We start from the raw sequence: 17,922 nt of genomic DNA on the forward strand, positions 1-17,922 counted from the left end.
TTTAGCTTAGTGAAAAATGACGTCGGCTTAACTGTCAAATTCGATCAGAATAACGGTCTGCTAGGTAGTACACCTCTAAAAACCACTACTACTACTACTTTATCTTCTTCTTCTTCTTACTGTATAAAACTATAATTCATGTTGAATTGGTTGAAGTATCAGTCCGGCACTCTCCAAGTAGCACTTAAGCGCGATTTTGATAGTATAATCCATACTACAATGCAAAATTTCTAACTTTGTAAAAATTTTTTCAACATTTCATCAAAATTTTCAACTGTTAACCATAATTTTTTGAATTTTTTTTGGCATGCAATTTTTTAGTTCATTGAATTTTGATCCAACAAAGTGCAAGTTTGAAGTAACTACAAAATACCGCTGATTTTTGGCGAATTTTTTTTGTTGATGGTGGTAGGCTTTTTCTGCCAAATAAAAAAACTTCATGATGTACTTTTTATAAAAATATGAGTTATTTTAAGATAAAAACTACTCCCAAATTTTCGCTCAAACTTTGATGTAAAACTTAGAAAGCGTTTCTTCTCCTTGAACCTTTTCACGCACGCAGTCAAATAGGTAAGAAAAATTTGCTTTAAAAATTTTCAAAGGCAAAAACTGAGATTACACAGGGTAGTAACCGGAACGACCCAGATTTATATCCGGCCAAGGACTGTCACTTCAGCAGCATTCCCTGTATATGTATGGAGAATATTTATGCTGCTACAACAGCAACAACTGTACAGAGTGTAGTTCAATTCTGCAAAATCTGCATTAAACGCATATCTGCGCCAGTAACGCTAGCAAATTCTATCAAAGTTGTTTGGGATTTATTTGAGAGAACTCAGCAATATTTATGCTGCTTTTTCTTCGAAACACGCACAGCCACCACACCACAATGCTTGTGCCATAGTTGTGCTTGCAGCACACAAATGTGTATGTACGTACGATTCTCTACCGAATGCACATCCCTCACTTGGACTCATAAAAACTCGATGATTAACTTTTGATTGCCTCTCAAATTTAATGTGCAAACTCCAACTCAAACTGGTTTTGAGTACTAAATGCAAGCTCAAAGTCAAAGCCAAAGGCGTTTTAAAGTTATGTGAGCGTTAGCGCACAGTAGCGCAGACAGCATACGTATAGCCTTCATATGCCAGAATCATTGATCAACCACCAATACTCGCACACTCACTTGCTCAGCACTCTAAACAAAACGGGCTCTTACTAGCACTGAATACCTATGAGCACGTGAAGCGAACTACAGCGGCTACTTCTTATTCAAACAAACCATCTTACCTATTGACTCTCCTGCTCACTGGACTAACAACAAACGTTCGCAGTCATATACTCATCACTCCACTTCACTCTACTCCACTTAGCAATGCATTTTATTTGGTGTCTCATACGCGCTCTAGCTGCTCCAGCCTACTATTTGGCATTTACTTTTAGTAGTTAATCGACTGCATGCACTTTGAGTAATCAGTTCGTGAGTAGAGTTCGTGTTGATCGCACGTATTTGCTGTGCCTGTGACAAGAATTTGAAGATCTGTAAGAAAAGCAGCCAATATATGTATTTCATATACATGCATACTTAAGTGCTGACAAAAGAAAAATTGAAGTGCAAGTGCTGAACTTAGCAAATAGGGAATCGAAAAAAAAACGTGATAATAAAACGAAATAAGCTCTACTTAAAGTAAACGTAAAGGAAATATACGAGTACACATAAAAAATTGGAAAAATTAAAAAAATCACTAACTCAACAAATTTATTTAAACGCTTACAAGTTCGTTTCGTACGCTACAGACACCACTTGGATTACGGGTTTCCGGTTGCGCGTCTCGTCGAACTTACCACAAGCAAACAATTTATGAATAAATGCACATGAAAAAAGTTTAAAAGCAAGCAACAACAACGATGCCAATTACTCTGCTACAAAATGGTGTAGTGGCATAAAATTTGTGCGAAAAAAAGAATTGAAAATCATTTTTTTTTGTTTGCATTGCAATAAACGCATAAATTTTGCCAAAAATGCGCAAATTAAAGAAATAACGTTTTGCCTAAATCAGCAACACCTAGACGAGTGTGTGTTTTTGTCAGTGTGTGAGTGTGTTTGTGCTCTTTGTGCAATTGTGCATTTGTGCAAGAAATCACAGAAAAATCGCACAAGCCGACATATTGAAAATCAAAAAAAAAGTGCATCGTTTTTTAAAGCATCAAGTCAAAATTAATAAAAAAAATTTAAATCACACATACCAACACAATGTCCACAAAAATGACGCTCATCTCCAAAACAATTCTCTCCGTCCTCATCACCGTTATCATACCCGTGCTCGGCGCGGCGCTTAGCAAAACAGTGCTTTATCAGGCGCCCGACGAGTGCCGCTGGTCCGGCACCAGCGAAGCGGACATCACGCTCGTCTGCCACCTGCGCACCATCAACTCGGAGCTGGAGAACACCAACTTCAGCGTCATACAGCCGCAGAATACGATACGTTTGCGGCTGGAGTGCAACGATGCACTCTTCTTCCAGAGCAGCCTCAGCCCGGACTCGTTCCGTTCGCTGGTGGAGCTGCGCGCACTCACCATCGAATACTGTAAGCTGGGCAACATCACAGAAGGCTCGTTTCGTGGTCTGCAGGATTTGCGAAATTTGACGATACGCACGCACAACGGCGACTGGTCCACCATGTCGCTGGATATTGGGAGTAGCAGTTTTAGTGAATTCCGTCAGCTCGATCGCTTAGATTTGAGTTTGAATAATATCTGGCTGATACCGGACGGTATGGTGTGCCCGCTGAAGGTGCTCACACACTTGAATATCTCACACAATGAGATACAGGATATTGGCAATTTCCATTTTAGCGCCTCGCTTAGCACACGCAAATCGCGCATATGCGGCTCGTCGTTGACACATCTTGATTTGAGCGCCAATAAAATTGCCAATCTGCCATCTGCGATTTTCTCCGGTTTGGGGCGCTTGAGTAATTTGAATTTGGCGCGTAACGGCATGAATTTCATTGCGGATCGCGCTTTCGAGGGTCTGGTGTCACTTTCCGTTGTTAATCTATCGGGCAACCGTTTGACCTCGTTGCCGCCTGAACTCTTTGCAGAGGCGAAGTACGTGAAAGAGATTTATCTGAAGAATAACAGTATTAATGTGCTTGCGCCTGGCTTATTTAGCGATCTTGCCGATTTACTCGTATTGGACTTGTCTGCGAATGAGTTGAATTCACAATGGGTCAATGCGGCCACCTTTGTCGGCTTGAAGCGTTTGGTGCTGCTTGATTTGTCTGCTAATAAGATTAGCAAATTGGAAGCCAGCATTTTCCGTTCGCTCAGCTCATTGCAGATACTCAAGCTGGAGGAGAACTACATTGATCACATTCCGGACGGTGCATTCGCCGATCTGGCCAACCTGCATACGCTCATACTTTCGAACAATCGCATTTCCGCGATCGGCCCGCACACATTGCGTGGCCTTTATGGCATACTTGTGCTGAGCCTTGACTACAATCGCATCACCAAGATAGACACGCAAGCGTTGCGCAACTGCTCTAGCATACAGGATTTACATTTGAATGGCAATAAGCTGCAGACCATACCGGACGCACTGAGCGCTGTGCCGCTGCTAAAGACATTGGACATTGGCGAGAATTTAATTACGAACATTGAAAATACCAGCGTTTCGGCGATGGGCAACTTGTATGGCTTACGGCTGACCGAGAATGCCATTGAGTTCATACGGCGCGGCGTATTCGATCGCATGACATCGCTGCAGATACTGAATTTGTCTGGCAACAAAATCAAAGGCATCGAAGGCGGCTCACTGCATCGTAACACGCAGCTGCAGGCCATACGGCTGGATGCCAACCAACTGAAGAGCATCGATGGCCTGTTCACCGAGTTACCAAATTTGGTGTGGCTAAACATTTCGGATAATCGCTTGGAGAAGTTCGACTACTCGCACATACCGACCGGTTTGCAGTGGTTAGATGTGCGTGCCAATCGCATAACGCAGCTGGGGAATTACTTCGAAATCGAAAATGAGCTAAGTTTAAGCACATTTGATGCAAGCTCAAATATGCTAAGCGAGATTACAGCAAGTTCCATACCGAATAGCGTGGAAGTCTTGTACTTGAACGATAACATGATCAGCAAGATACAGCCATACACGTTCTTCAAGAAACCCAATCTGACGCGCGTCGACCTCATACGCAATCGACTCACGACGCTAGAACCAAATGCTTTGCGGCTCTCGCCCATTCCAGACGACAAGGACATACCCGAATTCTACATTGGCCACAATCCATTCCAATGTGACTGTAATCTAGATTGGCTGCAGAAGGTCAACATCGAGTCACGCACGCAACCGAAGCTCATGGATCTCGATCAGATCTACTGCAAGTTGTCGTATGCGCGCGGCAAGACGCACGTGCCGCTCATTGAAGCCAAGTCGAACGAGTTCCTTTGCAAATACGAGGCGCACTGTTTTGCGCTATGCCACTGCTGTGACTTCTATGCATGTGATTGCAAAATGGAGTGCCCAGATCGCTGTGCTTGCTACCATGACCAATCGTGGACATCGAACGTCGTCGACTGTTCGCGTTCCGCCTACGACCGCACACTGCCTTCGCACATTCCAATGGACGCGACACAGCTCTACTTGGATGGCAACAACTTCCGCGAACTCTCAAGCCACGCATTTATTGGGCGCAAGCGTCTAAAAGTGCTGCATCTGAATCACTCGCGCATCGAAATTGTACACAATCGCACATTCTACGGCTTGCTAGAGCTCGAAGTGCTGCAGCTGAACCACAATAACCTGCGTCAATTAAATGGTAATGAGTTTCAAGGGCTGGATAATCTGCAGGAGTTATATTTGCAACATAATGCCATAGCCAGCATTGACACGCTCACCTTCACCCACCTCTATCACCTGAAGATTTTGCGTCTCGATCACAACGCCATCACAGAGTTCGCCGTTTGGAATTTCCTACCCTCCTACCTAAATGAGCTGCGACTAGCTGGCAATCCTTGGTCGTGCAATTGCGACTTTATCGACAAGCTGCGCGATTATGTCAATCGACACGAGGCGGTGCAGGATAAGGCGAAGTTGCGTTGCTCACTGCTCGCTGGCAACAATGGCACTTTTGCTGGCAACAACAACAGCGTCTTGAATGCGCAGCCACCGGCTAGCGAACAGCTAGCGATCTACCTCAGCGGCGATCCGCTACTGGATGCACAAACCCACTTTGTGGCGTGCAATGGTGGCTTGCAAGCACCACAACATCAGTCGCCGCTCGGCGCTGGCCAATACCCCGGTGGCAGCGGTCATGGCGCTCATCCAAGTGAAAATGAGATAATCAATGGCAATATGACCTCCACAAAAATGATACTCTCGCAGCCACCCATGCACGAATATGTGCCCATACTTGTTGCCATACTGACCAGCTTCGTTTTCGTGATCATTTGCACGCTGCTCGTGTTCATCTTTCGCCAAGAAATGCGCGTCTGGTGTCACTCACGTTTCGGCATACGGTTGTTCTGCAATGCGAATCGCGATGTCGATAAGAATGAACGGGAAAAACTGTTCGATGCCTTCATCTCGTACAGCTCCAAGGACGAGGCATTTGTGTGTGAAGATCTTGCACCCATGCTGGAACAGGGTGATACGCGTTACAAATTGTGTCTACACCATCGCGATTTCCCCGTGGGCGGCTACATGGCCGATGCTATAGTGCAAGCTATTGACACCTCACGACGCACCATCATGGTGCTTTCCGAGAATTTCATCAAATCAGAGTGGTGCCGCTTCGAGTTCAAATCGGCGCATCAGTCAGTATTACGTGATCGGCGGCGACGTCTCATACTAATCGTGCTCGGCGAAGTACCGCAAAAGGATATCGATCCTGAATTGCGTCTCTATCTGAAAACCAACACATACTTGCAATGGGGTGACAAACTGTTCTGGGAAAAGTTGCGTTTCGCGCTGCCCGATGTGCCCAACAATCAGCGACGTATGCGCAATGCAGGCGGTGGCGTTGGCGGCTGCACCGGCGTAGGTGTGCACATGCCCATCGCCCAACTGCCACCCGCACATCATCACCATCCGCATCACATGCTGCCACAAGGCAACAATGGCGGCGCGGGCAGCAACATCGGTGGGCCCGGCAGTCATCATCTGCATCACATGCACCCACAAGCGTCACTACAACACCATCAACTGCAACATGCCAGCTTCCGGTCGCAAATGCATCACAATATCAACGGCAGTCGACAAAATCACAACCGAAACAACTCGGCTGCGGCCGTCGCCGCGCAGCAACAGCATCAGCAGGCGGCAATGTTAATGGGAGCGCCTGTGCAGTGCGCGCAAATGCCACTGCCGCCACAACAGTCACAACAACTACTACCGACGGCGTCTGGTGCGGGCGCGCAACCTAGTAGCATACAACAGCAGCAGTTGCCGCCACCGCCGTGTCCCAGCCCGCGTAGCATTACGACACAGTCATCGGCGGCGGGTGGTAGCTCACAGAGTTCCGGCCGTACAATGGGCGTGCACATCTAAGATGGACGCTGAGCGGTGCAGTATGCAATTTTAATGTAAGTGTGTGGGTGAAACGTCCGAAGGTGAAGCAGGTGGGGGGTGGCTGATGTACGGTGCGTAGGGAAAGAGTGAGTGCGAATTTCGATTTGTTATGCGCAAGCGCTGAAGGTTGAAGAGGCTGTACGAAAAAGCTGTAGGCCTTCGAGTGCACATCAAAAGTGTGGCAGCGGGAAATTGTGAGGGAAGGCTTTAAAAAATTTACGACTTTCAAAACCTGCAATAACTTAGCGCTCTATTTTTCGTAAAGTGTGCAGCTAAATTTTGTTTTTTTAATTTGTTCAGACCCTTGACATTCTCTTTCAAGCACTTTGCTGATTCATCAAACTCAGCTTACGTACCATTTTAGGCTATGATCATTTGCTGTTAGCATTCACTTACACACACACACACACATACAAATCTATCATCATGTGTGCAACACTTGCCTTTCACATTTTGAATTTCCGATCAGCGATTTGCAAACATTTCCCAAATTCAGGTCAAACAAATCGGTGAAACAAAAATATCTGCTGTTGAAAGGCAACATTTCGACACAAAAAGGAAAATAAAGAGGAGCTGCATGCAACACTTGCAACACATTAGCGCACATACACATGCACATATATATACAAAAATTTCATTTAAGTATGTAAAAATATAAGCGCAGCGTTTCTATTTCGAAAACAAAACAAAAAACGAATCGACAGTCAATAGTCGCACACTGTTTGGCATTGAACATTTACTTCGTGCAACATGACTATTGGCAACATGTTGCCATTACTTTGCGCATTGTGCATATCTGGCGTATTTTGTATGTATGTATTGAGCTATAATGTGTGTACATGTGTAAGTGTCTGCGCTTGATTTGTGTGCAACGTTGCTTGTCAATGTGAATATTTTTTTTAATTTTCTGCTTTTTATTTTCCTGTTTTTTTTTGTTAATTTTTTGTGTTTTTCGTGAAAAAGAAAGCAGTTAGTCACGTTAAAGTTGTCGTCTGCTTGTTCACTGAATGACCATCGAACCGAGATTTGACAGAGCGACTGACGTTTTTGTTTGACTGCAATGAAGTTTGATTTTAGGGCTTGGTTAATGTGTAAGCCAGTTGCAAAGTATTGAGTTTTAGGCTTTTTCCTGGTGTTTCCAAAATATACTTAGTAGCTTCATCGCAGCTAACGGCATTTGGGAATGTTTTCAGAAGAAAGTATACTTGCAGCAATGCATTGAAGGTTAGGTGGAGCTGCAAGACTAATGGAAAAATGCTGCTAAAAATCGATAATTCACTAAATTGGTGCTCTAAAACTTTTTTAATAAATTTAATTTTTTTCCCAAACTTTCTTTTCAAATATTTGGCAAAATGACTTCAACAATTTTTTTTAATTAATTTAATTTATTTTCCTAATATTTGGCAAAATGTTGCTAAAAATCGGGCATTCAGTGGTTTGGTGCTTTAAAACTTTTTTGATACATTTTTTTCCAAGCATTTGACAAAATTACTTCAAAAACTTTGCAAGGGCAGTACCTGCTAAAAATCGAGAATTCAATTAATTTTTTTTTTAATGAATTTAATTATTTTCCAAACATTTTTTCCCAAATACTTGGCAAAATCTCTTCAAAAACTATTCACCGGCAGCACTTGCTAGGCTCGACTATTCGTACAATTTTTTAAAGAGCTGACTACTTCTTACTTTTATATTATGAGCCCAAAGGCTGTTTCAAAAAACAACAACAAATTCGTTTATTGTTTTTTTTTGTTTTTGTCAATGTTTCGACCTCAATTAGAAGTCAGTTGCAGAAATTCTTATCTACGTCCAATAAAAGGTGCACATTTTGGGAACAGAAATTTCCAAAAAACAAAGAAAAAATGCTTCGAATTTTAATTTTCTTTTAGTTTGGCTACAAAATGAGGTTTTGTGCAACCAATCGCCCCATGTTTCGTCTAGGAATGACACTAAATTGTAATGTTACATACATTGTTTTTTTGTATTCAGTTTATTGTCAAGAAAATAAAAACAAAAATATTTCAAAAACTCATTTTTTGCCGATAAAAAAGTCTCGTGCTGAATTCTTTTAATCTAAAACCCAGAAGTCCAAAAAAAATTGACGCAATAAAATTTTGTTGTACTAATTTTTTAAACTAAAAACCAGAAATCTGCAAAAAGAAATACCAAAAATTTTGACCGAAATTTCATTTTGATGCTTTCCGAAATAAAATTCTCGAAATTCATAGCTTGTCTTTTTAGTAGAGGCTGCAATACTAATTTTTAAAAAACAAAATGTTCGCAAAATTCATTTTTTGAATTTGAGAAACTGGTGCGCTAGTTTTTTTAAACCTAAGAACCAGAAATCTCAAAAAAAAAACAAAAAGAAAAATTGTTGAAATTTAAATTATTTTTTGGCTATAATATTACTTTTTGAGCAACCAAATATTTTATGTTTTTTTTGAAAAAAAGTTTTTTAATTTTGTATTCAATTTATTGTCAAGGAAATAAAAACTAAAATATATCAACAACTAATTTTTGCACTTAAAAAATGTTTCGTGCTCAATTCCTTTAATCTAAAGCCCAGCAATTGCCAACTTATATAATTTTACAGTTAGTAAATGCTTCAAGATTAATTTTTGAACGAAAAAATATTGGCAGAAGTCATAGCTTGAATATAAAAAATTGTTGCCCTAATTTTTTTTACCTAAAAACCAGAAATCTGCAAAAAAAAGTACTAAAAATGTTGGCCGAAATTTCATTTTTTCTTGTTTGCTGAAAACTGGTAACATTTTAAACATTTTTAGTGAATACTCCAAGCTAAATTTTAGAAAATAAAATTTTTTGCATATAAAATAATTCAAATACAATATTTTTTTAATTTCGTTAATAAATTAAATTTTTGTAAATTTTGTTTACGAAATTCTTAAACTTCGCCTCCTAATAGAAAATTCACACAGTTCAAGTGTCACTGCAGGCTTCGCTCTCTTAGCACAACGAGAGACTTGCTTGCTCGCATTTCGGGCATTTTACATAATTTACAAGTCTACCAGCAAAAACTGTTGCCACTTGCTTTAAAACAAAAACAACTGCACACAAATAAAAGCAGAAAACTGAAACGCACACAAAAATGTGCATATTTTACACGACAACTACAACTATATGTACAATAACAAAAACAATCACTTCACCGCATCAATATTGTGTTGGCCATGGCAATGCTGCTGGTGCTGCCGCCGCTGCGCCACAATCAAGTCGCCGCACAACCGCGCAACCGTGCGCCGCCGATACGTAATGCGATGATTGGGAATGTTGCTGATGCTCTCCTCTTAGTAGTTGCTAGTGAAAATGTTGTTGCTATTGTTGTTGTTGTTGTTGATTATTATGCACGTTTTACATTTCAAAGTAGAGTGCTATAGTTGTGTTTATTGTTGTTGTTATTGTTTTTGTTACTTTATATCAAGTTGTTTTTCTTACTCACTGCCCATTATGAGTTTCCTGTGCGCCGTAGCGATACAGAAAATTGATGTTGCATGCAACAATCAGAAAAAAGGCACACAAAAAAAATGAAACAAACAAACAAAAACAAAAACAGAAAAACATGAAAACAACTAAAGAATAACAAAAACTAGGCAGTAAGCAGAAAAAAGTTCAATGCAAAATTGTGGCGGTGAACAATAAGAAAAAAGAAGGCTAAGAAATTAAGTACGAGTAGATGCAGAAACAAAGTGGCCACAAAAAACTGTGCAGACGTAGTTGGCCGGTTGCAGAAAATGGCATAATAAAGTAACAACAACAAAAAATGGTAACAAAACGCACACATAGCCACGCTAAAAAACACATACAAAAAGGCGAGCGTGAAAAGGTGAAGCCGCGCTGCAGAGGTAATCAAGCTAGAAGAGACAGAGAGAGAGAGAGACGAACGAACTGACGAACGGACGCGCCAAACAACCACATAGTGAGATAGTCAGAAAGACAGACAGCTGAATGCAAACGATGAACGACGAACCGAAAGCGACGCAGGGTTGATTAGGTAGCCAGAAGTCGCCAAGTGTATCGCCGCACGGCAGTACGCCTGGTCGGCCGGTTGGTCAACGGCGACGTCGACGGCGACAGCAAGCAGCAAGATCGGCCAGATCGTTGAACAGTAAAATTCGAACCAGACCGGATTGTGCGGCACTGTAATAAAGTACTGTTGAAGATCAGTCAAAGATGTAGGTAGAGAGAAGTAGAGAAAAGGGTCGAGAATATGAAAAGCAAAAAACAACAACGAATAGGTGTACATACATACGTACGAGCGAAAGGCTGAGAGAAGGCGAAAGTAGGTGCTGTTTCTCAAAGCAGATGAACTGTGAATAGGGACTGGAAGGTAGAAAAAGGAGGGAGAACAATAAAATGGGCATGAGTAGAAAACCAAACACCAGAAGAGGCATACACCAAAAAAAAGCGAACATGAACACAATTCGACGACAAAGTGACAGTTAGGCAGACGTACAGCGCGACCAACTTCACGTGAATATCGATTGTTGCCAACCCAAGCAGGCAACATAAAAAAGTGACTGACGTATATCGGTTATTGGCTCACTGCCTGAATATGCTGCTCACGGACTGACTGGCTGACTGACTTGACCGAGCTGGGCGCATTGTCGACTGTAATTCGTTTCGTCGTCGATTGCATGAATATAATATAATTTTATTTTATTCCTCGTTTTCCTCTTCTTTTTGTTTTGGGTTGCGCTCAGCGTGATCGTAAACATGCAACAGTGGCATGAAAAACATGCAAGCAAATCAACTGCAGGGCATTGAACAGAAATAATAGCACCAACAAAAAAAAAACAGCAAAGTAATTTAGTTAAAAATAAGAAAAGCAACAAAACTAAAGGAAATAAATTTGAACAGCCGCAAACTGTAAAGAAAACAGTCTAACCGAAAACAAGTAAAGGGGCTATAAATTTAGGACATACAATAAATACATGCAAAGACTGAGGAAGCAAACTGTTAATGGAGGTGAAGCGTTTTTTTTTGGTTTTTTGGTAATAAAGAGCGACTGCAATTTTTTTGTAAAAAATTTTTTGGTAGCAATTTTTTAGTAAAAAACCATTGCAAAGCAGTGATAATGCATTCTGGCAACAAACTTCTTTAATCTGGCATGAAAACTTACAAAAATAAGGTACTGCTAAAAGCTTAATACTCCAGAGCTTTAATAAGCAGACAAATGAAAGCTTCATCTTAGCATGCAAGCTGTGATATGATTATCTTCATATATCTCAGAAATATACTTTAATTTAAACATTTTCTGAAATTTAAAGTCTTTTTAATGAAAGCTGTTGTGGTTTATGAGATAATGAGCTACTATGCATTTCATGGCCTTCTGAAACTGAATGCTTTTCACGGAGGCTGCATAGACTTATGTGCAAGCAACTATGCATTTTATGGCTTTCTCACATTTAAAGCTTTTAACGAAAGCTACCTAGACTTATGTCAAATCTGTTATAAGTTTCGATGCCTTCACAAATTCAAAGCTTTTACTGAAAACTGCCCAGACTTCTATGAAAGCTACAATGTGGTCATGAAAGTTCCTGATATTTCTGTGAAAGCTATTATATAACACTTCCTATATATCAACACTTCCTAAAATTGGAAGTTTTTCGTGAAAGCTGCCTAGACTTATGTCAAAGCTACAATGTGGTCATTAAAGTTCCTGATATTTTTGTGAAAGCTAATATATAACACTTCCTATATACCAACACTTGCTAAAACTCGAAGTTTTTCGTGACAGCTGCCTAGCCTTTAGTGAAATCTATTATGAGTTTAACCACTTCCTAAAAACTTTTAATTAAAGTTGATTATGTGAAACCTTCTACGCATTTCAACACTTTTTGAAGATCAAAGCTTTTAGAGAAAGTTGCCTATATTTATGTGAAAGCTACTTTGTGTCTCAAAAGCTTTCTTAAAGTCAAAGGTTTTACTGAAATTTGCCTAGACTTATATCAAAGCTATTATATATATTTTAGCACTTTCTGAAACTCACAATAAAAATTTTCAAGAACACTTCCTCATATTATGTAAAATCTGCTATAAATTTCGATTCATTCGCAAATTCTAAGCTTTTAGTGGAAGCTGATAAGACTTATGTGAAAGCAGCAATGTCGTCATGAAAGTTCCCGAGTTCTCTTTTTTTAGGCACTAAAAAGTTATGTGATGGCTATTAAATACAACACTTTCCAGAATTTTAAGATTTTGTGAAATTTTCTATGAATTTCAAAACTTTCTAAAAACTTTTGAGGAAAAATGCTTACCTTATTTGAAAGTTTTGTGTTTCAAAGCTTTTTAAAATTCAAAGCTTTTAATGAAAGTTAAGCTGCTTGGATGCTTTTCGATGCAAGTTGCAAGTTGATTAACCTAATGTAAAAGCTACAGTGTAATCATGAAAGCTCTTGAAAGCTTTTTTCCTGCTGACAGCTGAAGCTTATACACGTAGATCCTCCACACAAAAAATTTGTTAAAAAACTAAAGCTCCCTAGCAAGCAACCAGCTAACTAAAAGCTCTCAATATTTACAAACAGCATTTGAAAGTATCGAAATCTTAGCACATGGGATTATTGACTAGTGCACAAAAACATGAGAAAGATAGTTTTGATTTGTGGTGTAAGTGAAAACTTCTAATGATGTAAGTTCAAGCTTTTAAATCATAATTTCTTTGCCTTTAATTCGCTCGAACGTAAATATGCTTAGTTTCGTTCAAAAAGTGGATTTTGTTACCTTTTTTTTGTGCTAAATTAGCCTCAGTTCAGCGAATTATATCAACACATTTTGGTTTTTATTTTCGTCAGATGGCTGGATTAAATTATTAAATGGCTAAATGAAATTAAATTTTTGTTATACTATAAGCATTTTTTTGTTAAACATCTCACAGAAAATATAATTTTCTTATAATACAAAATAATTTTCGTATTACAAAATATAACTCCTTCCCTCCGCCCACTCACTCATAGAAACTCGAAAGTTCACACTCAAAAAAATTCTATTCCCTTAATTCGCAACAGCTAACTTTTATGCGCTTAAATCTGTGTAACAAATATCAGCAATCCGAAAAGGAAGAAAATTTAAAAAGCATTCCATATTTTTGGATACAGCAGCACTCACTCACTCTCTTGCGCACATTCGCTCACCTAACGGACGCACCATCAGCCAATTAAATGCATTTATTATACTGAGAATGTAACTAATTTAACTGAGAAATACGATTAGCTCATAAGTTTTAGTATTTAGAAAAGAAAACATTGTGATATGTATGTAAAGATGGAAAATATGTATATAAATATTTAAAATTTGTAATATGCTATGGTAGAGAAGCGAAGAAACTACGATTACTATTAGTTACGTAAGCAAGAAACAAAATCACTTAACTTTTAAGCCAACCAACAACTACGTCCTAAAATGTAATTTAATTTTAATGTAAAAACTAAACTTAAAAAAAAAACAAAAATGTATGAAAAAAGCAAAACCAGGAAGGTAAGAGAAAAAAATATTTAAAATACAGTTTTTTAACAAAAGTCATTAACACCACTGTAAATAATCGAAGTAATCGAGCATTGAATGTGGAAAACCGTCCGCTGCGCCATTTTCTACCTTCTCTGGGAAGTGGCTAAGTGAAATACAAACAAAAGCACATATATTTCCCACACACATAGGCACATACTCACATATATATAAATCAATATGAGCAGCTGTGCATGTGTGTGTGTGTGTTTGTGTGTTTTGCGCCTATACAGTTAACTTGTAAATATTTTGTATTATATGACAGCAGCTGTAATGAAATTGCCTACAAAACCGAAAACGTACTGAAAAATGCTAGTGGCTTCTTTTTATTTTAATTACTTTTTCTCAAACTCCAACTTCATAGGCGTACTTAAACGACGAAAGCTTTTCCTGCATACTCACACATGCACATTAAAGTGTAGAGTTATGTTCTTTGCATGGAAATTCGCTCGCTAAAGGCCATATTAAATAATAAAAAATAAATAAATGACAGACTGTGAAGTATAACCGTAAGAAGTTGTTGTTGCTTCTTGTAAACTAGTAAACGAGACAATAAAGCTTTGTATAAGTAACGGTTGGTATGCATGTTGCACTAAGCTGTGCTGCGTACGAGGGCACTAGGCCCCAATGCAATTGAGTAAAATCGAGAAAAAACGTTGAACAAGGACATAAATTAAAAATCCGTTAAAGGCGAAAATCCTCCGAAATGAATGTTAACTGACTGATTACTTAAGTAAGTGGCGAATTTTTATAAGAAATCAAATTATGACTAAATAAAGAAAAATATGTCGTAGCGAGCGCTTAATTTTGAAAACCACATAGGCTGTAATAAAATGTTGTAAAAATAAAAAGGAAAGTAAAAAATGTGTATTTGCTTCATTAAGTCATTTTGTAAACATTTTTAGCATTGCAAATGCATTAAAATACAAATTAGCAACAGAAATAATTTTTTTTTTCATTTAAACAAACAATAAAATACAAATTTGGAACAGAAATTTACTTTTTTTTATTTTTTTCTAAACGACGCAAGTGTTGAAACATAATTCCGATAATAGAAAGCAAACCTTTTTTTTAAATTTTTCGAAAAATAAAAAAAAATATTTCCATGCTTCGTTAAATCATTTTCTAAGCATTGCTAGAAAGCAAACACAATAAAATAAAAATTTGCAACAGAAATTTATTATTTTTTTTCTATTTTTTTTTTAATTTCTTTGAAAAAAAACAGAAATAATTTAATTTCTTACAAAGAACTTGTAATACTTATTTTTTTTAAGTTAAAATATTTTTCCTGCTTTTATTTTCTTCATAGAAACGGATTTATTTGATTCTAAATTTTTTCTTTTAAATTTATACCTATAATAACTTCAAAATCAAAAATCACAACCAAAAGCAAGGTGAGCAGATCCAAACTTAAAGAAAATTAATAGTAAAAAAAGAATATCTTAAAATATAAGAAAATTAAATGCGTGCGTGTTTTTTAAAGTTAAAATATATTATACCACTTTTTTGCACAATAATTTTTTGTTTGTCCCTTTTTTCATTTTTTAATAGAAGTATTTTTATTCCCGCCGTTGCCGAATGGATTGGTGCGTGACTACCTTTCGGAAATCACACAGAGAACGTCGGTTCGAATCTCGGTAAAACACCAAAATTAAGAAAAACATTTTTGTAATAGTGGTCGTCTCTCGGCAGGCAATGGCAAACCTCCGATTGTATTTCTGCCATTAAAAAGCTCCTCATAAAAATATCATCAAGACGCGTATCACAAATAGGAGGAGGAGCTCGGCCAAACACCCAAAAAGGGTGTACGCGCCAATTATACATATATATATATTTTTATAAATTTTTTTTTTTTCATTTTTAAAAAAATTTTCAGTTATCAATATAAATATTTTTATTTAAATTTAATTATTTTTTTTACTTTCAAATTTTATAATTGTTTTTAATTAAATATTATTTTATTGCCAATTTTTTGAAATTTTTAATAAACATACTTTTATTTAATTCTTCACTTCAGAGTAAAAAAAAAAAATACTTCTATTAAAAAATGTTTATTAAAATTTATTTTTTTTTTTTAATTTTTCTCAAAAAATAGCAAATTAAAAAATGTATTTTATATACAAATTTTTTATTTGCAAAATTTTTTTTATTTTTTTTTTTTTGTTAAATTTGTATTTTTTATTTTGAATTTTGTATTTTTTTAAATTTTCATAAACATACTTTTATTTAATTCTTTACTCCAGGTTAAAAAAATACTTTTATTAAAAATTTTTTTATTAAAAGTTATTTTATTTTCAAATTTTCTCAAAAAATGCTAAATTAAAAAAGTTATTTTTGTATAAAAAATTTTTTTTTTAGCAAAATTTTGTTTTTAGCAAAATTTTTTTAATTTTTTGTTAAATTTGAATTTTTTACTTTGAATTTTAATAAAGCACATACAACTGCGCGCATAGGTACATTCTTTATGAGCTTTTCTTGCCATTTGAAAACAAATTTAAATATTCAATGCTCTCTCAAACCTGAAAGACATATTTTGTCCAATATAAAAATATTTATTTAAAATAAAAATATTTCTCATAGAAATTGCACGCGTGCATTATCGATTATTACTGCTTAATAAAGCAAAGATTTTTTTTTGTTTTTGCAATTTAGAAACTCCGAGCTCCTCCCCCTTTTTTTGTGGTGGGCGTCTTGATTTTGGTCCATGTTGTTCAATGACATTTAAAGATGAATTAAAAATGTTTTTTTTCCTTAAATGATTCCGGAAAAGATCCGTTTTGGAAAATAGTAATTTGTATTTGCTTTTTTGTTTTTTTGAAAAATAAAAAAAAAGTTTTGTAAACAACATTTTTAAAGAAACTTAAACTAAAGGTTTTTTTTAATTTTTTTTTTCAATTGTTTTTGTTTTTTTCCAGTTTTTTTTATTTTTATTAGAGAATTCACTTAATATCTTTTTATTTTTTTAATTCTTTTTAATTTTTTTTTTCTAAATTTTTTTATGAATGTTTGCTAATTTTGTTTATAATATGATAGTTTTAGTAACCCAAATTATTGGTCTGCACTGCACAAAAATGTAAAATAAGTTAAGCGCTCGTTCAAAAATAAAAACGCAAAATACAAAAAAAAACAAAAAATATAAAAATTTAAATTATCTACGCTGCCACACTTCTTGTAAATATGTACATACATATTTATTTCATCCTCTGCAAAATTGTAATTCTTTTATTAGTAAAAATATTTTATTAAATTGGACTTTCCTCCAATTTTGTGTACTCCAATACTATTTTTTAAATTACTTCTACTGTTAATTTTTTATTTTTCTAATATATTTAAGTGATAAATTTAATTAGTTTGGTTTAGGTTACAAAAAAATTATTATTATTACATTTAGTTTGTATTATTTAAATTAAAAGAAAAAACCTAGATAAAATCAACAAAGCCTAAGTCGTTGAACTTGTTGTTTTTTTTTAGTATATAGAAAAAGTAAAGAAGCCCAATTGTATTATAATAAAATTAAAAAGTTATGTAATAATGCAGAAGCAAAAGCAAAAAGACGAAATATCACATTAAAAAAAAGAATATTAAATGAAATAAAAACTTTTTTATTAACAAAAAATTTACAAAAATTTCTTTTTTCTTATTTTATGGAATTTTAGCAAATTTTAGGCTATACAAATTTGTGGGGGAAAGATAAAAATCCTGGCATTTTTGCAATGAGTTAAGCTCACGACTGGAGTTTAAATAAAATGCACATTTTTACAAGGTTTTGATTATTTTTTCGGTCGTTATTTCGATTTCAGGCAGTTATATTCTAAAGTTAA

The 17,922-nt window shown here is 36.4% G+C and overlaps 1 protein-coding gene across 1 annotated transcript; it reads left to right on the forward strand.

Moving 5' to 3' along the window:
• Nucleotides 1-1,486: 1,486 nt before the first annotated feature.
• On the forward strand, nucleotides 1,487-7,502 carry LOC128860022 (toll-like receptor Tollo). Its single transcript, XM_054097233.1, has one exon. The coding sequence runs from the start codon at nucleotides 2,255-2,257 to the stop codon at nucleotides 6,560-6,562; it is 4,308 nt and encodes a 1,435-aa protein (XP_053953208.1). The 5' UTR covers nucleotides 1,487-2,254; the 3' UTR covers nucleotides 6,563-7,502.
• The last annotated feature ends 10,420 nt before the right edge of the window (nucleotides 7,503-17,922 follow it).

Source organism: Anastrepha ludens, chromosome 4 (assembly GCF_028408465.1).
Source record: "Anastrepha ludens isolate Willacy chromosome 4, idAnaLude1.1, whole genome shotgun sequence".
NCBI lineage: Eukaryota > Metazoa > Arthropoda > Insecta > Diptera > Tephritidae > Anastrepha > Anastrepha ludens.